The 24,544-nt window shown below is 33.0% G+C and overlaps 2 protein-coding genes and 2 non-coding genes across 4 annotated transcripts; 1 reads left to right on the forward strand and 3 right to left on the reverse strand.

The window, feature by feature from the left end:
- Positions 1 to 4,057: 4,057 nt before the first annotated feature.
- Positions 4,058 to 5,670, forward strand: LOC145093040 (lipid phosphate phosphatase epsilon 1, chloroplastic-like). Its single transcript, XM_079031077.1, has 4 exons — positions 4,058 to 4,651; positions 4,780 to 5,005; positions 5,109 to 5,182; positions 5,277 to 5,670. The coding sequence occupies exons 1-4, from the start codon at positions 4,325 to 4,327 to the stop codon at positions 5,499 to 5,501; spliced, it is 852 nt and encodes a 283-aa protein (XP_078887203.1). The 5' UTR covers positions 4,058 to 4,324; the 3' UTR covers positions 5,502 to 5,670.
- Positions 5,671 to 7,387: 1,717 nt separating this feature from the next.
- TRNAS-AGA (transfer RNA serine (anticodon AGA)) lies at positions 7,388 to 7,469 on the reverse strand. The gene has a single exon. It is a non-coding gene; the product is annotated as a tRNA-Ser (tRNA).
- An 8,214-nt stretch (positions 7,470 to 15,683) lies between these two features.
- On the reverse strand, positions 15,684 to 15,765 carry TRNAS-AGA (transfer RNA serine (anticodon AGA)). The gene has a single exon. It is a non-coding gene; the product is annotated as a tRNA-Ser (tRNA).
- Positions 15,766 to 19,211: 3,446 nt separating this feature from the next.
- On the reverse strand, positions 19,212 to 23,982 carry LOC145093041 (Chaperone DnaJ-domain superfamily protein). The gene is made up of 7 exons (XM_079031078.1): positions 23,384 to 23,982; positions 20,904 to 22,753; positions 20,172 to 20,242; positions 20,027 to 20,092; positions 19,835 to 19,924; positions 19,580 to 19,756; positions 19,212 to 19,509 (listed from the first exon to the last, which is right to left on the reverse strand). The coding sequence occupies exons 1-7, from the start codon at positions 23,740 to 23,742 to the stop codon at positions 19,474 to 19,476; spliced, it is 2,649 nt and encodes an 882-aa protein (XP_078887204.1). The 5' UTR covers positions 23,743 to 23,982; the 3' UTR covers positions 19,212 to 19,473.
- Positions 23,983 to 24,544: the final 562 nt, after the last annotated feature.

The raw sequence follows: 24,544 nt of genomic DNA on the forward strand, positions 1-24,544 counted from the left end.
TCTATCCCCCTCATGGTTGTCGTAGGACATTCCTTGCTGAGGAAACCCCTTTGCAGTAGTGTCCGTCCCGATGAAAATCCTAGATTAGGTCCCTTGTAATAGTTCTTGTAATAGGGACGTAAAGTGAGGATAACGGGAATGGGTAATCAGGTTATTGTTGGTTAGTGAAATTAAATATAACTATTTATTGTGGGTTGAAAACCCTATATGTTCACTAGGCTCCCAAGCCTGACCCACTCAGTTTCTTTGTATTACAGGTAGTGGCGCGAGAGCATAAGTTAGAGAACTTGTGAAGATGTTTTTGTTTATAGACCAGTAGTTGTATATAACTGTGTAAGGTCTATGTTTTATTGTTTATGCTTTTGTGTCTGTATCGGAACATGACATCCCGAGTTTTGATATATAATGAAAATACATCTCTTTAAGAAATTTTTTGATAAGCCTTATTTTATCATGTATCGTTTTGGGGATAAATTCCGCAACTCTTTTAAATCAATGGATTACTCTGAAATTATTTTAAAAGCTTAAATGAAACCGGTCTTTTCTGACCGTGATTTTGGGGATGTCACATCATTTTTTATGCAATGAAAGCCGAAGAATGTGAGTGGTGAAGATAAAAAGAATAGTGAATGTCTGATAAAAACAATTTCATTCTGTTTTCAATAGAGGGAATTCCCCGTAGGTGTTTGATTCCTATGACCATTAACAAAAGTCAATGACAATCATTGTCAAATGTTGTAATTTACTTGTGTAGACTCGTCTTCACTCATGGTTAGCTATATGTCGTTGTTTCATGCGTCACAAGTAAAAGATGCTTGAAGGTACTCTTATGTGATGAGGAAAGTCATCCAACTAATAGAATAGAAAATTTTGATTACAAAGAGGTCCTTCAATGATTATAGATATTTAGGCATTTCATTATATTTTTTAGACATTTCAGTATTACCAATAACGCTAAGTCTATTTCTATTACTTTATCTTTGTTTTATTATTGTGCCAACTTTTTATACATTTATATCTATTTCGTATCCCCCCCCCCCCACACACACACACACCTACGTAAAAACGTAGGTCATAGTCCTATGTGTGTATGTATATATATATATATATATATATATATATATATATATATATATATATATATATATATATGAATAAATAAATAATTGTTATTTACTTTTTTAAACTATCTGGTTCTCATCTTGCTAACTGAAATTCATAAGACTAATTACGTTTTCGTTGAACCTAATCCAATAATTGAAATATATTATGCATACATTCCAATACGAATTAGTTGACTAGATAATCAATTTATATCCGAATAATGAACAACCATATCAATATAGTTTCTTTATTTATATGTGGCTACAGGTTGTGGAGAAAGAGGGTTTGTTGATGTAACTCATTGAATATTAAACCAAAAATTATAAAATTATAGACTAAAATGAAGTACAAACTCTAAACTACATGATAAATATCTCATATTAATCCAAACTTCAAAAGAATGAGTTATGCAAATTTTAAAGTTTTACAGATTACACATAAAAGCTGAAAAGTTGAAAAACTTTCAACTTTGATATCCTGGTTTCAGCAGAATGTAACTCATTGAATAATATCCCAAAAATGATGAAATGATAACCTAAATTGAAGTACAAAATCTAAATTACATGTTGGAAAGCATACTATGTCAATCCGGCTTCAAACGAATGAGTTATGTTATTTTTAAAAGTTTTCCAAAATACATATAAATGTTGAAAATATGAAAAACAATAATAACCGAGAATTAGTGTACCGAGTTGGTAATAAAACCGAAACTGATTGAGTGTGATTTGATGTATCGAGAGCTGACTTGATAGTATAAAACCAATGTCGCTTAAGGTATAGGTCCAGGTCCTGGTCCACAAGTATGGAAGCTCACCTCTATATGCAAAAAAATATGGTGTTATGTGGGACTAGACTTCATAGCTCCCTCATAGCTCAATTCAACACGTAAATGTATTTTGCTTTTCAATGGATTATTAGGGTTTTTGGAAGCAAGCTTTTATAATTTAACTTTTCAAAAAGAAAATAGAGGTAAAAAACAAATTATATTAAAGAAAAATCTTTGTTCAGAAATACAAACTTAAATATTTTTATTTTAAACAAAAAGTTCAGCTACTACATTTAATTTTTATGAGATTTAACTTTTAGCTTTTAGATGGATTTACATTTTTAAAAGCTTACAACTAGTTTGTCAAATATTTCTTAACATATAAAAGTTACAACTTTTAGCTATCAACTTTTAGCTTTCAACTAATTGTTAACAATTAACAAATATCAGCTACTAGCTTTCGGTTACCATTTAATTTTATTAAACTAACCATGTATTTCAAAAATATGAATAATAATTTGGTTTATTTTTAAGGACAAATACCATAAAAGTCCTAAGTTTTACACACGTAGTTGGAAAAAGCCCTAACATTTTTTTTGTTGGCTTTTGCCACAACTTTTATGTAAAGTTATCACTCTAATCCACTTAACCAGTTTCATGGTTAACTCTGTTATCTTTCTTGCAAAATTGGTCCTTGTGGTTAACTTTTTCATCTCACGTCTCCGTAGTCACTGCCACAACCACATGCAACTTCAAAAATTGATCCCTTAAATCGTCGTTAAGCCACAAATTGAGGCCTCCACTATGTTCGCCCCACCCTTGCGACCACAACCCAACCAACCCCGTTGTCTCTAGCTCCGCCGGAGAGCCTTGTTTCCAAAAACCCACCCTCACCTGCAAACGGTTGTTACAGCCTCCATCACCCTTCCATTCTCCAAATCGCTATCACCTTTCTACTCCTCTCCCCATCGCGGACAAACCCACCCTCACTAGAGAATCCTATTCTCGCCGGAAAATCTCAAAATTAGTCAATAAATTACTGGGACATGTGGTATAAGTTGAAAACTTTTTGGACATATGGTGGACTTTTTTGCAAATTACAGCGACCAAATTTGGACTTTAAACCCAATTTTAGGATTGATTTTGCAAGATATATAACAAAGTTAACCATGAAAGTGGTTAAGTAGACTAGAATGATAATTCTGCGTGAAAATTATGGTCAAAGCCTGTTAAGGTTTTTCCCAACTACACGTGTAAAACTTGAGAAATTTATTTGTATTTATCATATTTTTAAATCCAACATGTTACCATCTTTTTTGTTCCTTTCAGTGTTGCAGAAATTGGCCTTGGGGACCGATTAATTGTTTGACGGTCTTGAACTAATTATGATTATGTTGCTTGGCGGAAATTGGTCAAACTCGGGCTTGGCGATCATAGACGAGAAATATTTAAAAAATTCGAAATTTTTATTTTCAATTATTACACTAAAATTTAAATTTTTTTAATTTTTAAGTTTTCAAATTTTAAAATATTATATTAAAATTTTCAAATTTTCATATTTTTAAAATTTTAAATTTTCAAATACTTAATTTTTTAGGAAATATTAATTTTTTAAATAATTTCATTAATATTAGGGTCCCTGATTAATCCCCGTCTAATCTAATTAATTGTTTATCGTCAGTCGAACGTCGTCGAGCTACCGTCAAACGATTTTTACAACCTTGGTTCATTTATAAGACCGTCTAGTATAGGTATCACGAAACCCTCCGTGGTCCAGGTGGACATGGTGGTTGTCCGTGAACACCATCCTGGTCCTTTCGTGGTGTTGATTTGAAACCACAAGCATGGTCTCTCGTTTTGCCCACCATATTCTTTTGTTGTGAGTATACCGGATTGAAAATGGAAGGAGGATGGAAGAAGAAGATGACAAGGTGTCGTGGTGTGTATACATGAAGGACTAATTTCACCCTATCGGGTTCTTCAACATAATCATATAAAACCAGACAAAAACATAAAACATATCATTTTAATAGCCAAATTTAAAACACAAAGCAAGGCTATTATTATATGATTATAGGCTATATTGTTAATAACAAGATGAACCCTAAAAACAATGAGAAATGTAATTTATTTGTGACACAACCCTATCCATATATGCATAAGGCATATGCCCTTTCGTGTCCAGTTGAAGTATTTTGACCCGGTCCGCTGATGAAAGCTGCCGTGGATAGTTGACTTACCGATCCAGTTGCAACAATTTCAAAACCCTAATTACTAATCTTGAATGCAGGAATCAAGATCAACAAACTACTTCGATTCCCTTTTTGGAGTTTTCTACACGACACTACCTACCTGTTTAAATAACAACCTCTCAATCCATCTCAACATCTCCAATATATCCGGAAATAAACCCTAATCGATGCAGATCACCTCGTCATCTTCTCTAATTACACTATGTTGTTTGCAGTGGTGTCGATCTTGATAAGCCCACCACCAATTTTGAACCAATTTCATAAGTTCGATATTCATCGGAAAACCCCCTTTTCTACTCCCGTTTTTCGTACCTTGAAGGAATCTGCAATTGGATATCCGAAATCTGTTAGACTGAAGAAAATGAAGGTTGAGGAATCGATTGAGACGGGGATACTCAGCGGTGGTGGTGGTGATAATGAACGTTTTAGTCCTGCAGTTTCCGCTTTAGAACAGGAAACTTTGATCGATTATGGAGGTGATTCATTTCATCAAACAGTTGGTGGGCTACACACAGTTGTTAATCGTTTGGTTGGTATTGTTGTTTCCTTACATTTATTTCCCCATATCCAAATTAGATTCTGCCAGAAAACACAATAACCTCAAATCATTCATTTGTTTTCGATTCTCTCTTATGGATTGTTGAAATTGCGTATCAGAGTAAATGGGTGGTAGCTGCAATTTTCGGTGGATTCATTCTGTTGAGACACGATGCTCTTGCATTATGGGCTGCAATGGGGTCTGTTCTGAATGTTATACTATCAATCACTTTGAAGCAGATTTTGAAACAAGAACGCCCTGTTTCTAGAGTAAGTTCAGGCCATGGAATGCCATCTTCGCATGCCCAATCCATCTTCTACGCCACCTTAATCTTGATATTGTCAGGTAATTAACATTCTTTTCAACTCGATCATCACTTCATTTAATAACTTCATCTTTTTCTGAAACTTTTATGTGTTTCATCATCATCATCATGTTGTAATGACAGTGATCAAAGGTCAAGGATTGAATGTAGTTACAGGCGTCTTTAGTGTTCTTGTTGTAGCTCTTGGTTCTTATTTCGTAAGTATACTTACATACATTTAAAATTGGATTAATTATTTGTGTAATGCGAATTTGTTTTTAATCAAACTTTCGAATTGGATTATTTATGCAGTCATGGCTAAGGATTTTACTACGATATCACACTACAAGCCAAGTTGTTGTGGGTGCAATTGTGGGGTCCATTTTTTCAGTGTTATGGTTTTCAGCATGGGAAGCGATTGTTTTCAAGGCATATAACTCGATTTTGTGGGTTCGAATTCTTGTAATTGTTGGAGCTTTTTGTTTCTGTTTAGGGTTTATATCACATGTTTTTAGGCATTGGATGAAGGATGAATGATCATATATATATCATATTCTTGTACATTTTTAATAGATCTAAAGAAATCATCCGATCATTAACCATATCCATATCCATATTTTGTTCGTTTTTAAATGTAATTGTAGTGTAGTATTTGGATAGTATTGTACTAAATGATTAACAAAGATGATTTTTATATTATGTCTAATAGATTTTTTTTGAACGGCGAGCATTATATTGACAAATAAAACGAACAACAAGCCCAAGCGAGAAGCTCGAGCAATTACAAAAAACAGTCTAAGATAAGGGATGCGTTCTAAGCATGCCAGACAATAAAATTACATTTAGACTTATGTTTAATCTAATTGAAAGTATCCATACTAATATCATCTGCAATAAACATAGTCGTTCGCTTTACGTTCTTGAAAACAATAGCATTTCGCGTCTTCCATATTATCCATAACATGGTGTAAGATAAAGATATGATCAACACCCTCCTCATCGATTCAACAGAAAGGGCACAAAGAAGAAGATATGGTCATTCCCCTCTTTATAAGATTCAAGGAGGTAAGAATTCTATTTTGAAACAAATGTCACGCAAAACATTTGAAAGGTAGAGAGTTCCCCATGTTGGATTGATTTAGCATCATACCCATCAAATCTTTCACTGAAAATTCCGTATCACCATCTCCTTCCCACTTCCATATGTCACGTCCATCAAAAAAAGTATACACAGCCCACCTGTTCAACCATTGCAACAAATTGATCTGTTTCACGACCCCTTCTAAGTTGTCTTGCCCAATCCCAACAGTGGTACATAACATGCACATTTTCAATAAACACCCTCTTTTTTAAAAGGCAGTCCGTTTTTTTCTCCACGACATAAAGATTCAGATAAACATCTTTTAAAACATTGTCACCACACCAATGGTCTTTCCAATAGAGGGTATTATCATCATTTCCCATAGCCCTCTTAAAAAGACTCTCAAAATGTATACCTCTCTTCTCAAACTCACTTCCAATTTCAGATATACTAGACCACACACCCTTATAGACTTTCCATCAATAAGTTGAACATTGTGAATTGCTTTAATACACGAGCACCAAAAGGAATCATATCTGATTTCTAATCTCCACCACCATTTGGCTAAAAGCGCCAAGTTGATTGCGTCAAGGCATCTAACACCTAATCCTTCCATATGTTTTGGGTTAATGACCACATCCCAAGCAACCCAATTTATTTTTCTCATATTTTCTCCACCTCCCCATAAGAAGCGCCTTCTAATACCATCCAACACATTAATCACCTTTTTGGGAGCTTTAAAGAGAGAGGGAAAATATAAAGAAAGACTATTGAGAACTGCATTAAATAAAGTTAGTCGTCCACCAAAGAAAGACATTTGGCCTTCCAAATTGATAATTTTCACTGATATTTATCAATAATAGGCTTCCAATGTTTAGAAAGTTTCTATTTGCCCAAACTGAAATGTAATTTTTTATTTTTATAGAATTGTTGGAAAAAAATTAACATTAAATTTTTGAATTTAGAATTACATTACTTTATGAGTTAAAAGCTTTTAAAAACTATTAAAAGTTTTTTTTTTTTTTTTTTTTTTTTTTTAGTAAAAGCTAGTCACAAATATCATACTTTTTCACTGGTTGGGTAAGGGATTAAGCCCCTCAGAAGAAAGGTCTTATAATTTTTGTAACATATCATTAGTTTTTTAATAATATATCGTTGTTCCAAAAAAAATAGAGCATTTACATTCGAAAGGTAAATCGAATGGTTTAACGATGCGTACCGATTATATGTTACGTAAAATGTGAAATATTCATTTTTAAGATGTAGAAATCTTTTCTTAAGGGCATGCCATTGTTATACAATTTACCCAAAAACAGAAACTCAAAAAAAGGAAGAAACCAACCGTGGACGGCAGGATTCGAACCTGCGCGGGCAAAGCCCACATGATTTCTAGTCATGCCCGATAACCACTCCGGCACGTCCACAAGTTGTTCTACAATGCGTGATTTGCATAAATATTTGTCAGAGATTTATTTTACATAAACGTTTGCAAAAGGTAGACATGCATACTTAAAAAATATCTATAACATAAAAGTATACAAAAAATAGCTGTTTTTTATGAACATCTCTAAAACAATTTATGATAGTCTATAACGCTTTATGAAACTATAAATCTATTCATATATCACCATTTTCTCCTACCAAATGACTATTAAAGAAACTTTAATACAAATTCCATGAAGTAATTCATATATCTCGGTTTAAAGACTATAAATCGTATTCATATATCTCGGTTTAAAGACTATACAATATTATCATCTCACAATCACTCGTGATAAATTCCATGAAGTGATTCATGTGAGCGTGAGTTTAATCCAATACTCAAATATTATTTCAAGAGTACTCATGAACGTTGTAGCAAACTTTTGCTATGTCTAACGCCTTAGACAATTTACAAGTCAATTCATGACAGTCTAGTCTCATAACCTACTTCCAAAGCATGATCGATTGTGGATAATTTGAATAATCATATTATTCTGGAAATCAAAACATGCAAAAGTGAAACAATAGTAAACAATTGACAAACGATAGTAACTTTACTCATAAATAAAACTCATTTATTCAATCATCAAATGTCAATTACATTTTATCTATTACAAGTTTCTAAACAACTATCTAATCACTAAAACTAATATAGTCATTCAGCCCGATACTCCTAGAATGCTGCAAGTGTTTAACCCTACTCAGTCCCTTCGTAAGGGGATCTGTTGGGTTCTCTTTTGACGATACCCTCTTCACTACGAGGAGTCATTCTTCTACTCGATGTCTTATGAAGTGATATTTTTTTATCGATGTGCCTAGATCTGTCATGATCCATCGGTTCCTTGGTTAAGGCGACCGCACCCTCGTTGTCACAGAAAATCTCCATAGGCTCGTCGCTATGTACTCTGATTCGCACGTTGAATCAGCTACGGTCTCCTGCTAGGAACTTTTCCAAGTCACCGCTCCTCCATTCAGGATAAACACCCAGCCCGACTGAAAGCGGAAATTATCTCGGTCAGTCTGAAAATTAGTGTCACTATACCCTTTCACTCTCAAGTCATCGCTCCCACCGAGGGTAAGGTCCCAGTCCTTAGTCTTTCGTAAGTACTTAAGAATGTTTTTTACTGCAATCCAGTGTGCTCTACCAGGATTCCCTTGATATCGACTAACCATGCTCAAAGCAAAAGCCACATCAGGGCGAGTACATGTCATAAGACTTTTATTGTCATATGTAGAACTTTTATTGTCTAAGTTAGTAACCATATTTGGTATATACTTGACCCGAGTGTGCATGGTCCTTTTGGGTTGCCTTCACCAAAGCAACTTGACAAGGTAATTTGATATGAGAGAGGAGATATTATGATTTATTTATATATTATAAGAATAATATATTAAAGGAGAAATCATATTTATTTAATTAGTATTAGTCATAAATTAATTAGGAATTAATTTGGTGACTAAAAGAGATTAATTAAATAAAAGGGTATAAACTGTCAAATGTGTGATAGTTGAGTTTTGGGCTAGGAAACCTAATGGACTAAGGGGGAACGAAATTATGATGAAGGATCATCATATTTTCGTCCAAGGCCTCATTCCATAAGGTTCCTTGGGCTGCTTGGTGGCTAAGCTGTCCATTAGGGTTTAGACTAAAACCCTAGCACCCTATAGTATAAATACATGCCCTATGCTTCAATTTAAGGCCACTTGATTCCAAGGGAACCCTAGGGCCGAAATTAGCATCATTCCCTCTTCTCTCTTAGTTACCTTCTTGCTTCAAGGTGTTTGTGAGCCATTAGAGGCACTACAATTGTGGTGCTTGCTTTCAAGAGTTCAAGAGAGTTCAAGAGATCAAGGAAACTAGTTGTTATTGCTATATAACAACAAAGGTATGTCTACTACACTTCTATGCAAATTTCGAAAATCATAGAAGCATGCTAGGGTTTATTTTGTGTTCATAAAGTTGTATGTCTCATAGTGAAAACATAGATCCAACTAGGGTTGCATGCACACATAGGATTGTTTGTATTAAACCTATCATATATATATATATATATATATATATATATATATATATATATATATATATATATATATATATATATATACTACCTTATAAAAGAAATCTTATTATTTCTATAAATAGAATCAATATAATAATAATATTTTAAGACGTTTAAGTTTTTAAGCTTAAAGTACAACCAACTATTAATATAATAATATTATAATATATATCTTACAAATGATAATGCTAGGGATACAAGTATTAAAAACACATTTAAATTAGTATTTCCTTATTTGTAGGGATTGAATTAGTATTTTCATCAATTTTGACCCAACTTGTACTCCTAAAATATCTCTTCTCTGGTATCTGGTGCATTCGAAATCTGAAACACTTCTTTTCGACAAATCGTTTGAAATTTAAAAGCTAATTCAAATTGGAGTTCCCTGATTTTTTGCATAAAATATAGTTGACTGGAGACTAATTCAAATCTCCATCTCCTTTTCCTCCATGGAATCCACCACCACAATATTTTTTGGTTTTGGCATTGCACTTTTTATTTTTGTGAAACCGATCGATAATGGTGCAAGTGTTCTTAGAAATATAACATGTCTCCGAATGAAACTAATTGTTTGAAAGAAACTATTCGTCGTCGCCGCTTTGCGCGGGCAAACGGCTAGTATATATATATATATATATATATATATATATATATATATATATATATATATATATATATATATATATTTCAAACATAGGTATAGAAACTAATTTTAAAGAAAATTTTATGATAATGATTTAGTAAAATAAACACTACAGAAAAAGATCTAAAAGAAGTTGCACAAATATGTTTATAAAACAATTAAATGTAAGAAAACATGTAAAAAAATTGGAGAAATTTGAAAAATAAATTTAGACAAAATTCATAAAAAAAATTTAACAGTTTACTAAAAATCATAAAGATATAGTAAAAAATTATAGAACTTAATTTGCAAATAATTTTTTTATGAAAATGATTTGTTGAAAATTTATTAAAAAAAGATTCAAAAGAAGTTACAAAAAAATATGAATAAATAAAAAATAAAAAATAAAAAACATAAAAAAGAGTTGGAAAATTTTGTAAAAAGGATTTTGACAAACTATTAAGAGTTTGGTCAAGATCGTAAAATAAAGGTTACATGGGATGAAAAGAATTGTGGAAAATGTTTAGAACAATTTCGTAATAAATATTTAAATTTGTATGTTAAAACGGTAAAATTTTGTTGCGGATCTAAGTCTAGATTTGGGTAGGTGGCTCAACCAAGATCTGTTTTCGTACCCAGAAAAAGGAAATCACATGCAACCTAAAAAAAAAATTAAAATTGATTTGTGCATAATGATTTTTCTTCATATACAACAATTTCTGCTTTATAGATTTCTATAATATAATACAACATTTCAAAACAATTTATAGATTTCTATAATATAATACAACATTTCAAATCATAAATTGTTGTGCATAAAGAAAAAAAAAATTATATACAAAAATAAAGGTGTTATGAATCAAACACAAGACCTCCTCTATTTCAACAGAGTTTAATGAAAAAAAAAATTATATTCAGCAATTATTATAGGAAGGCGTCTGAAATGAAAACTTATTGTCATTCAAAATAATTATTTATACACAGATTAGTAAGAAATTATTTATCGACTCATATAAAGAATATATCCACGATTTAGCGTCTTTGAAAACAATGTTTCATCTAAAATTACCATATAATGCAAAATATTGTTCTAATGACCACAAACATTGCTTTTGAAACCTATTTAATTTCATATGATCCGCAAGAAATACTCGATACAAAATATCAACAAAAGATGGAAAAAGATCGTCAAACCATCTATTGTAGCATCCGTATCCTGATTCTTGATATGTAATTCTTTTAAAGTTTTAAATTTGTGAACTAGCGAGGTGACGGTTGGACTAGTCGCCACATAACCTTTTAGTAAAGGTTGTGTGTAACAGCCCAAATTTTCAAATAAAAATTTTCATTTAAATAATAATTCATGTTCCTTAATTGTAAATTCCAACCATAAAGTATTTCTCAAAAATTCCATTACATCGATAAAATTATTCAAAAGATCAGAGTGTTCATAACGAAATGTTGGAGAGTGTGTGTTGCGTCATCATGTCGGGCTCTTGCCCTTAGATCCCGATGTACCTAAAACAACCAACAAACTGTAAGCTAATGCTTAGTGACTTCCCTATAACGTACCACACATACAATCATATAAGTTTACATGCGCCATACATACAAATAAACATATATGGCTGTCATGGAACCCTCCTTGGTCTTACTCTGAATGCCATGGGAACCTATTCATGGTCTTAACCAACTGCCATGAGAATCCCCACATGGCCTCGACCAACTGCCATAGCAACCCCCACATGGTCTTCACATAAGTACATAACACATTGATAGCACATCCATACATAATCATTACAACTAAATAACATGGGCCGACCTTAGTGCCTTCGACCCATTGGTATGGTGAGAAAACTCATCTCAAATGCTGACAGTAGTTGAATAGGTCTCGGCTCCGAGTATCAGCTCTACTTAATCCCTAAACATAACAACTCCTTAGATTCAACTCAATACTTCAACCCTAACAGTCAACCTTAGTCAAAGTCAAAGTCAAGGTCAACATTCCGAGTTGACTCGACTCGTCGAGTTTGGCTATCAACTCATCGAGTTCCTTTGTTGACTGGTCGGATCGCGAAAAATCCCACTAACTCGTCGAGTTGACCAGAAAACCAACTTCTGAATGCATTAAGCCGCTTCCTTTGAATCAAAGGACTCCAAACCTCAGATCCCAACCAAAATGATGTCTAGAAGGCTAAAGTTTCCAACTTTACCCTCAAGAATCATCCATAAAGCTTCCAACTCAAACCCTAGGTTCTTTAAAGAGGGTCTTGACCCATTAAGCCCTTAAACTCTCACTCCAACGCTCCAAAACACAGATTTGATGTCCCAAGGTGGAAAAATCATGTAAACTGTCCCACTTTACGTCCATGCATGCTAGAAACACCCTCTAAGGCTCATTTATGACTTCATAGTGGACATATTGCATGAATGGGATATAGAGACCAATAAAGTTTGCAACTTTAAGCTTCAAGAGGTCATGAAGGGGTCAAATCTACCCTATCAACCCCTGGAAACCTCTTCTTCTTGGATAACTCAACCAAAGACCCAAAAATCAAGCTTAAACTTCAAGCAAGGAGATCTAGATAACTACATGACAAGGTGTCGACTTTATACCTCAAAGATGTTTCCCTTGAAGAAGATTTTCTGGATCTAAAGCCCCTCCTTCAAGCTAGTTGCTTCCCACCTCCAAGCTCCTTTCAAGAATCACCAAAAACCACTCATTAAGCTCACCACACACAAGCCTGCAAGATGAAACAAGAATCTAGAGTTTCCTGTATGGGGAGGCTTGTAAGGACGCTAGCCAAAAGGGTTTAAGTCCTTTAAATAGGGTGTAACACCCTAAAATTAGGGTTTCATCATTACTCGTCAACTCGTCGAGTTAGGACTCCCCAACTCGTTAAGTTGGATCCTTAAAAGTCGCAGACAAAAGAGTATTTACACAACGAGTTGGAGCTGCCCAACTCGTCGAGTTCCCACAAGAACTCCAAAGTTGAGAATTAAAATAATACATTGACCAAGCGTTACATTGTGGCAAGATTAGAATATGCGTGACGCGACCTTGCTGAGTGAATAAATCCTATTTATCGACGATTATGTCCTATATAGAGATACTAACTTCTAGGGTTTGACTCAATTGGCAACCTCCATCTACTGAAATCATTCATTACCCTAACTTTGGCCCTTTTGTGAGTGTTTGAGTGTGCTTTTATTGTTTTGGTGAAGAAAGAAGGAAGCGGAGAAACAATGAGGTCGGAGGGAAAATGCCTGAATAAGGAAGATGACGTGGTTGATCATGGGGATAACGATGATGAGAGCGATATATATATATATATATATATATATATATATATATATATATATATATATATATATATATATATATAGAGAGAGAGAGAGAGAGAGAGAAAGGCAAAATTTTATTAGAAACCAACTAGTAAGAAACTAACCAAACAAAAACATCAAGAAATAGCAAGCATAGGGCTTTTGAGCCAATCCACATAGTTAATGTTTTTTTAACCTAGAATTACACCAAAACAAAGTTGAGTGACAAAATTATCAAAAAGTGTTCCCATTTTCGGCTTGAGAATCGCAAAAAGCAAGGCATACCGAAATTTCCAAATACACCAAGTCGAAAAAATATACCCTCCACCCACATTTTTGCTTTACCCGAAAGACGAAGTGACATGAACCAAGAGCACCAATCTGAAAATGAGAGTAAATTATGAACATCAAAGCCCTACCAACGAAAAATTTGCACATGTAACTTCGAAGCGCCGACAAGAAAAAAAAAATGAGAAGAACTTATCAAAGCAGCATCACAAATCGGGTAAAGCAAAGATGGCACATCAATCCCCTGTCTATCAAGATTAATTATAGTAGGAAGTTTATCCGTAGATAGTCTCCAAGCTAGAATATCCACCTTGATGGGAATCACATTGCACCACCTAGTGGAGTGAAAAGAAACACGTCACATCTTGTCATCCAAGAAAATGTGCGCAGACGACACAGAAAAATACCCATCACCTGTAAGCGACCAAACCCATCTGATAAAGGAGACAATGAAAAATTACCAACTAAAGCCAAAAAGTCTTGCGATTGGGAGTTTCCCCACTCCCCCCTCCCCTAAGCAACCGGCGAAAAGATAACCATAAAGACGAATGTTCCAACATATCTTTAACATGAGTAGACTTACTTAACTCCAAATTATAAATTCTAGATAATTAAGACTTAAAAGAAGAATCGTCATGCCAAGCATCCTCCCAAAATAAAGTAAGAGCAACATCACCAACCTTTTTTTGCAAAACTGAAATAAGTCTATGCCTTTCTCGTACAATTGGGAAGTCACTTTCAAGATATCAATCCAAACAAAAGAGCTACCAGTATGCAAAGAGCACCCAATTAAAGTTTTTTCTCCATGGATCGCCTTAACAACTTTCTCCCAAAGAGCGTCATGGCTAGAAAGAAACCACCACACCCACTTGAATAAAAAAACACGATTTAAGGCAAAAAAAAAAATGCACACCCCTAAACCACCATTATTTTTATGCGTTGGGACTTTCTTCCAAAAAATCCAAGTAATTTTTTGCTTCTCTTCTATCTGCACACCAAGAAAAAATTTGTTACACAAAGCTTCAAGACCTTGCAAGACCCCCATGTGGAGATTGTGAGTCACTACTAGAAAATTTGGTTTTAACAAAACGGGTCAAATGTTAACGAACGGGTCAAGTTCGTTGGTTGGTGAGGCAAATTGTTTGCTTGAGATAGCGATGATTTTGGTTGAAGTTCATGTTGAAGATTGATGTTGGTTGAAGTTCATATAGTGATGTTGAAGTTCATATAGCATGTAGGTGGTTAACTAGAACAAACCAAATCAGGCGTGTCACTTTTGTGCCACTAAATCACAATTTGTTAGTAGTGATTCATGTTCCAAGCATCATTATCATCGGTCATTTCAAAAATAATATTTTCTAAACAACATAAAAAATAATGTTTTTTTAATGGCAAAAAAAAATAGTTTAAACAATTTTAAGGAGTCAAGAGAAAACAAAAACATGTTCTTAAAGAAAGAAATTATAGATATGTTGATGACTTGACCGGTAGAGCACATTCAAGGAACATTTAATGAACTAAAAATAAGTAATATTGCTAAATATATATTAGTATTTTCATTTATCGACACCATGATTCTGAGTGGCATTCTTTGCTTTACAAGTTACATGATCTCAATTGGTGAATTGGGATTTGTGGGTTCACTTCAGTTTGTGTTGGATGTCTTCTTGAGTAGACAATGCATCACGATATATGTCATGTAAAATATGCAATATTCAGTTTAACTTATATATGATATTAAAAGCCCTTTTGTCTATAAATAAAAAGAAATCAAGTATGTTAATTGTAATATCACTATTTATGATATTCGGTAAAAAGGCTTTCATTTTACTCAGAAATACAAACTAAAAATATTGAAAAATCGTGGACGGCAGGATTCGAACCTGCGCGGGCAAAGCCCACATGATTTCTAGTCATGCCCGATAACCACTCCGGCACGTCCACGTTTTTGTTTTTATTTCGTTTCATGTGTAAATATACTCTTCTATATAGGATGTGGACATGCATATTTAAAACTTAAAAGTATAAAAATAAATTAAAAAAACTACTGTTTGTGAGGAATTTAAAATAATGGTTAACGCTGTGTGAAACCATAAATATGCCATTATCATCATTCACTCTTATCAAATGTTAGATTATAAATACTTTAGAGAAGTTTAGAATGACGCTTTTATTCAAGTTTTGGGAAAACAGTAAATTGATGTATTTATTCTTTTCTTTAAAAAAGGTTAACATATAATGACATGCTTAGAAATATTTTCACTTATACTTCCTGATTATTAGGGATGTCAAAAAACAATAAATCGATGTATTTATTTTTTTTCTTTAAATAGTAAGTTGATGTATTTGTTTTTTTTCTTTAAACAGTAAATTGATGTATTTGATGTCGAATTACATCGAATATCATCTCTAATAAATGAAAATAATTTTGTCACTTGTGTTCTTCTAATGTATTATGTCACATGGCTTTTTCTTATTATTTTAATTTTTTTTCCAAATGTCATTTTATAGTTTTTCAATTTTTTTAAGTTTCACATAATATTTAAATGTAATAATAAACGCATATTATTTTCATTAATGGAATTCCCTTCTAATTTTAAAATTACTAAATTAAAATATCATTAGTTTCCTTTGTTTATTTATCTAAATTATTTTTCTAAGATGTATTAACTTAACAATTGTATCGAAATGGCATTCCGGTATCAAAAAAAAAATTAAGAAAAAGAAACACTTTAATTTCAATAATTCAATATTTTTCTCATTTTTTTATAAATTCAAACTTCAAATGTTTAGAATTTCATATTTAATTTTTTTAAAATAAATTTATGTAATACATGGGTCTCACATCTAGTGTTATATGAATACTTTATGTGTTATAATAATTTGAATGTGTTTTTTGTAATAATTGTGAGTGAAAAGCTTAACATTTTTTAGTTTTGGTTGCATTAATGGGCTAGAAGTCAATTGCCATAAGTGGAAAAGTTGTGTTTTAGCTTAAAAGGTTGAGCATTTTGTTGGTTTCTGCATAATGGTGAGCATGTTCTTGTAAGCAAGAGAGGAAAAGGAGAGGTTGATAAAAAAAGATTAAGGTAATTTTGGAGAAGAATCGTTCTTGCAAGATCGGATTTGGGTTTATCACCAAAAGAATCTAATCTTTATAAAGGTAGGTCAAGCTATTTCTCAAGAATTTTTTTGAAGATATTTTCATTTTTTAGATGCCAAGTTGTGATTTTGGTAAAAAAAAAATAATACTAATAATAAGTGAAATTTGTGTGTTTCTTAGCGAGCATTCTAGGAATATGTTGCATTGCATGAATATAGCATGTTTTCGAAAGCTTTTGGTCAAGAAGAGATCGATGTACTAAAATCTTGTTTTTTTTTGTGAAATAGGTCCTAGTTTTCGTGTTCTTGAGAATTCGTTGATGTTTAGCTTGTTTTGTGTCAACTGTCAAGAATAAGTTTAGATTTGTTGCAACATTGTCAAGGAGAAATGGGTTACTTTCTAGGCATGGAGATAGAACAAAAAGGATGGAGAAGTGTTCATCTCTCAAATGGAAGTATGCTAAAGAAATTCTAGAAAACAAACATAATGTATAAATTTAATGCAAGAACATGATACTCTAATGTGTCAAGAGAAAGGAACTATGCTAAGTGTTGCAGCTTCAATGTTTTCTTAATCTTCGGTAGTACCAATTATCATTACCTTTATCATTTTTCATAATCCTAGAGAAAAAAAAAAAAAAAAAAAAAAAAAAAGGAAAAATTTAGCCAAAATCCTAATATTTCCAAGAAAAAGCCAAAAATTAAGGAAATAATTCAAAATTTCAAATAGCCAAAAAAAACATATGGCAGCTCTCTGAATTTGGTTAATGTGTTGTGATTTCTTGGTTCATTAACCCGATATATTTAAACCGTAAAAAAAATGAACCTCATTCTCACATTTTCAAGCTCTAGGAATTCTCTTTAATAACTGAAACCGCATTTCCATCTAATAATGTCATATGTGGTCTAATATTTAGTTATTTTGTTTGTATGTATAAGATATTGTTGAAACATCATCGTATTTACAAAACCTTATAGTTAAAGCTTTTAGAACTTGTATTTCGAAGAGAGGAAATTGCACATGGACTTCCATTTGCAATTTTACAAGTATTTAATGCACAATTTGTAGATTAAAGATTTATACAAACTCATATAGGCTTAAAAAAATGAAATGGTAGTTTTGGTAAGAAGAAATCACAGTTGGCCATATGCCACTTGTGATTTCGCTAATTGTAAAATGGCAAAAATCTATATATATATATATATATATATATATATATATATATATATATATATATATATATATATATATATATATATATATATATATATATATATATATATATATATATATATATATATATATATATATACTTACGACTAACTTACCAAAATGGAAGCACATTAAGCCATATCGAAGCCCATCTGCAATTTAGACTTAATAATGGAACGGGTTTTAAGCCTGATCTGCTCAAAATCCATACAAAATTAATGGGTTTTGATCATATTTTATGATTCGTTTACCCGTTAACAACCCATACTCGCTAACCCTTTTATTAAAAGGGTTTGCTATGGATCATTATCGATTTGATCCATTTATGACTCGTTCCATCTAAAATTTTGAAATATAAATTAATTATTAATAAATTATAATACATTTATCAATCTTCACATGCAAGAGTGGAGGAGTTAGATTGTTAGCCATTTCACTTTAACTTCTCAGTTAAGTTCCTAATCCAAATGGCCAATTGCAGTTGACTCCCAATATAATCAACTCTATAATCTTTGAAATCGAGTAATCGACTGTGAAATCAATATTCCACAATCAAGACTCAAGAGCAAGAAGAAAATGGTTCAATCAAGATTTAAGAACAAGAATAAAATGTTACAATCGAGTGATCAACATTCCATATTCCACACTCCACAATCCATAATCAGGTTTGTTTTCTAATATTCTAACGTAATCAACTCTAGAATCTTTGAAATCGAATCCAATTGTGTGTTTTAATGAATAATTATAGCCTAAACTTAATATTGCAAATGGATCGGGTAAAAGAATTGAAATTTGTTGATCCGTTGGATAAGAGCATGCATTTAATCTTTCAAAACCACGCAGGTTACGGGTCAGGTATGGATCATCATTTGAAGATTGCTTAACTGTTTCCATCAAGGCCGATCTGCTCCAAAGCCGCTCCACTGCCATGCCTAGTTACTCTATTGCTTCCCCAAACACTGTTTGCCACCTTCATAGACACAACCACCTTCAACGATCTTAAACTTTCATAATCTATCAGACAACTTTTGGCATTTTTATTTTTCACAAAAAAAAAAGGTTTAAGATTCATCCATACCCATTGAATCGATACCTTCCATTAATTAAGAATTAAGAATATATAATATATCACCCCTATTCTTCATACTTGATCCTCGTTTATATGATTCCAACCCACACGTGTCAAATCAATTCAAGTGGTAGATCGGTAATAATAACGAATTGATACTGAATTACTGATACATTATAGAATATAGAAAAAACCACGTGACAAAAATATATAAAAATTACTTCCTTTTGCTTTTGATTCAACTCAAGAAACCACAAATCCTTCACATCTACCGTTCTTCAGAGTTAAACTTGTTCCACGCTTCCTACACACCACCCAAAAATATATTAATTAATATTAATATTAATATTATTATATTAATATTAATAACAAACCTTGAGAAGATCGAAAACTTTTTCACAAATATACTTCTGTTGAATACTTGCACCACGTTGTTGTAATTTGTCTGGATGCACACAAAGAGTTGCTTTTCGGTAAGCTTTTTTTACAGCGGCAGTAGTAATAACTTCGGTTAAAGGAATCGGTTGCCACCCGCTTTCCGACCCGAGAATCTGAAATTTTATTAATTAATTAATTAATTATTAAATTATAAATAAATAAATTTAATCATAATTATAAATCATACATACATATTGTAAGGTTGAAAGTAATGCACGTAGGTTTCCTTGTTTCCCACTACACCATCTTTTTACTTCAGCATCAAGACTTTCAGCCAATCTCTGAAAATAAAAAAAATAAAAACGCAAAATAAGAAATTATAAAAAATTTTAAAATAAATAAATTGGAAATTTATAAGAGAAATAGAGTTTAAAGATGTTTACGTTTCTTTCTGCTTGTTCTTTTTGGGCAAGAAGATCCCTCATGTTTTTTTCTGCCAATGCTTTTGCCTATATTTATAATAATTTATAATTTATAAAAAATACAAACAAGAAATTTATATAAATAATAATAATAATAATAACATACTGCACGATCAGCTGTTCTTTGATGCCTTTCTAAGCGCGCTTTACACCGTTGTGGTGATTCGCTTTCACCTCCTACATACAACACAATATTATTAAAAATATATACATCGCTTTTTTATAAATATAAATAAATAAATAAATAAAACTGAATTTTTTCGAAAATTCATGACATGACAGATTGTACTGCATTTGCATAAGACAGATGTCAATGGAATAAAAGTTTCAAATTTTTGTCAATAGACAGACATGACAAGACACAACAGGTACAGATCAAACTAGTTTGACCCATCAAATGGGACAAGGTTTTAATTTTTATCCGTCATATCAATAATATTTTTAAAAAAATAAAAAATCTTTTTTATAGATAAAACAAAAAAAATTGAATATTCTTGAAGCTCATGACACGACATGACAAAACGTTTGTACTGTAATGTAATCGCAGTCTAATGTCAATAAGACAAAAAATTGCAAACTTTTGTTTCATCCAAAAAGATGGAAAAAGGGTTTTGTTTTTTATCAGACATATATGCAAAAGACATAAATGCCCTTCTCATATGTTAAATATTCTTGAAGCTAAAACACGACAGGACTATGACAGAACCTTTGTACCGCAATCACAATCGCAGTCTGATGTCAATAGGACAAAAAGTTGCAAATTTTTGTCTCATCCAAAAAGATAGAAAAGGGTTTTGTTTTTTATCATAAGCAAAAGACGAAAATACCCTTCTCATACCATTATAAGATGATGCATTTTGAGTGGAATATCTTAACCCCATACTTCTAGAATTACTAAACTTATCATCAACCGATTTTTCGGCTCTTTCACGTGCCTCAGCGGTTGCTTTTTCTACCCTTAGCCTACCCTCCATCGTCTTTTCCGCTAATGACCTTTCCCGAGCCTCAGCACATGCTTTTTCTAATCTCTCCCGAGCCTCAGCCAAAGCCCGTTGTCTATACTCGGCTGTAGCGCGTTCCACAGCCGCCCTTTCTGATCTTTCCTTAGTTTCCGAAAACGCCCTTTCACGTGCTTCAAGTGTTGCCCTATCAATTGCCATTCGATCCTTTTCCCTTTCTATTTGTCTCTCTCGTTCTTCTTCTTCTTTTCTCATCCTCTCTCTTTCTCTCTCCATCTTTTCTCTTTCCTTGTTTTTCTCATCATTCTTCTCCATTGATGTTTCTTTCACACTTTGCATATTGTTTATGGGGTTGTTTAGGGTTGCTTCATTTTTTGATACAGAAGTCAACTCATCATCCACTTGGTCAACCACACCTGAAATCTCCTCTATGTTTGACTCAACTTCTTCAGTCAACTCCTCTTCCTTTTCAATTACATCGTTTTCATAAACCATTTCCTCACTTCCTTCTTTCGTTTCATGTATTGTCTCGTTTTTCAGTGCCACGTCAGCATTTTGTGTTTCCTCTGTTATTATCTCATCTTCTTCATGTAAGATTTTCTCTTCTTCACTTTCATGATCATGATCTTCTTCTTCAGGTGGGCCCACCTGTTCTTCAGATTCCTTTAGTTCCTTCTTGTGTTCTTTCTCAAAAGCTTCTTGAAATGCAGCAATATTATAATCTTCCCACTCATCACGGGTTTTATTGTAAAATTCCTCTACTAGTTTTACTCCAGGTTTCATGTCATTATCTTTTAGCTGAATTTCTATCAAGTTATCATACAATTCACTTTCATCAGCTTCACTTGTCTTAATTTCTTCCTCATTTTGTTTACAAGTAATATTATTATGAGATAAAGTATCTTCCTTTATGTGTTCATCTTCCTCATTCAATCCATTAAAAACCTCTCTTTCTTCTACATTTTTAAAATCAAAATCTTCCTTCTGCTCATATGATGATTCAAGTGAAATCTTTTTATTGTGTCTTTCTCTTTCTCTTTCTCTTTCATCCCCATTTACCCTTTCCTTTTTATCTGCTACATTATTCTTTGAATGGATTTGAAGAGCCTCTTTCTTTTTGTTCATCAACTCTTTTGCACTTCTGAGCTTTGCTTGAGCTTGCTCAACTGCATCTTTCATGGCTGCAGCATCTGCAGCAGCAGAAGAACTTGCATCTATCTCAACATCAAAGTAAGGTGGTGATCTGTCACCTCTCATCTTTTCAAAAGCAAATGTTTTAGAAGTTTTCAGTTTTGAATTCCCCTTTTTTGAAGATAAGACAGGTGGAGGCCTTGAGGGTGGTGGTAAGTTGGAAGGCTGAGTTTTAAGGCTGAGATCAGATACAGAAAGATGTGGTTTATATCTTTCTGTGTCATAAACATTATCTAAGGGTTGTGAAAGAGATTTCTTGAGTTGTTTCCTTTCTGAAACTCCACCAAAATGATTACCTGAAGAATCATCATTGTTATTGTTAGCCAATGAGAACAGTTTCTCATTTTCTATTTCATTAGGGACATCAAGAAATTGAGAATCATTTATGATCAGATCTTTTTCTTCTTCAAAATTAGGCTCGGATTGTAATTGTACACCAAATAATTCAATGGGGTCTTCAGTGGATACATGTTGATTCATCTCCATTGAGGCGTAAGGATCTAATTCATCTGATAATGTTTCACTTTCAGCAGGAGTCCTACCACAAGAAAAGAAAGAAAAAATTTGCCATGATTTAAGATTATTCTTGGTTTTATTACAACAAATCTTTGAAGAAATGGAAATGTATGACAAAAAGGATGATAACTATCAAATTATATGAATGCACATAAACTTTATTTATCCTGCTTCAATTAAAAGAAGACTACCCTACTAAAGTTCATGATATTTGTCTGATGCTCATTGTATGCTTGAATGAAGCTGCAGATAATGACAGAAGGTTCAATGAGAATCATGTTATTGGTCCCTAGGTCAAATAATAAAGCTCAAAACCAACTCGGCCCCTACCACCTACCACCTACAGCCACCAGGAATCAACACTAATTCTGCAACTAAACTCCTATCAAACACAGAGGCCTAGTTATAAAGCAATGTAAGATCAACAGTTTTGTTCGGTGCTTTATCAGAGAATTCTTTGTGAACAGGTCCTTGATACGATGAATCTACAAAAATACTTCTACAGACCACAAATTCAGTTCAAAGCAGCATAGCAACGATCATTTCAATGATAATCGGATGCTTGTACTTTGATTATGTGAATTAAAGCATGTCAACGAAGGTAATCAATTGAACATATAAACTAAATATGAGTAGTAAAATTATTCCATACCAAACATCATCCGAGGAATCACCATCCCCAACTTTGGAGATTTTAAACAGTTCTTCATACGAAACTGCAAAATCGAGGCCGTTGAAGCCTCCGAAAACCTCAGAGTAATCAAGCTTAGAGCTCTGCAAATCAAACCAAACGTCGTCGGACTCGTTGCACGGCGGCGGAAGATCTAGAATAGGAATTGAAGAGCCTCGGGAGGCGTGAAAGCCTTGGAAAATCTCAGTGTAATCCTCAAGGCGAGGAGGAAGAGTTGTGGCTCCAAACTTCGGCGGACCACCAAATACGTCGTCATACACTGTCTTATTTCGCGCTCCAAAACCACCAGCAGCGCCACCATTGTCTCTGTAACCCTTCATGAGAACTCAGAATCTCTGTATACGCTCCTATCCTAGGGTTTCACTGTTGGTAAAGCTTTCTCTCTCACGCAGGAACACACAGTGGAAGGTGGGGCTTCGCTTTTGCTTTCACTGTGGGAGGAAGCAGGGGTGTTTCAGTTGGACGAGGTAGACGAGACGAGAGGGGCAAAATGGGAACAGAAAATAAATTCTGAAATTGCAGAAATAAAAAGGACTTCTTTTTGGAGTTATGGACAAGAAAATATTTATGAAAAATAAATAATAAATAAATAAAATAAAATTATGGAATGATGTAAATGAGGAATTTATAAAAGTTGAACAGTTGTAGGCGGGATGTATTCTGGTGGTTGTCACCACATCATAAGATTCTACATAATCTTTGTGTTTTTCACACTTTGTTTTCCTTTTATTTTATTAGGGTCCACCTCTAGAGATATATATAGTAGTTTAAAGATTTAGTCCCTTTATTATACTTCATTGTGTGGATTTTGTACATTTTTTTTTCTTCCTAGTTTTTCTTATATTACAAAAAGTATGAGAAGAAAACTAAAAGGCTGTTTGGTTCGGTGGAATGTAATGGAATTGTGGGGAATTGAAACCCAGTTTCATCGTATTTCAGTGTTTGGTTGAACTTTTTAAGATGAAATTGAATTCTTAAATGAAAAAAAAATTAGTTTTTGGTTCTAACTTTGTAAGATCAAATTAGATTCAATCCAGTGGGAAGCTTATCTCTTTCAACCCATCAAACATGAACATTAACTTCTTTGGAACATAAGAATTTCATTTAGTAGGAATGTTAAAA

This window comes from Lactuca serriola, chromosome 3 (genome assembly GCF_051521515.1).
Source record: "Lactuca serriola cultivar US96UC23 chromosome 3, Lser_US96UC23_V15, whole genome shotgun sequence".
In the NCBI taxonomy this organism is placed as follows: Eukaryota; Viridiplantae; Streptophyta; class Magnoliopsida; order Asterales; family Asteraceae; genus Lactuca; species Lactuca serriola.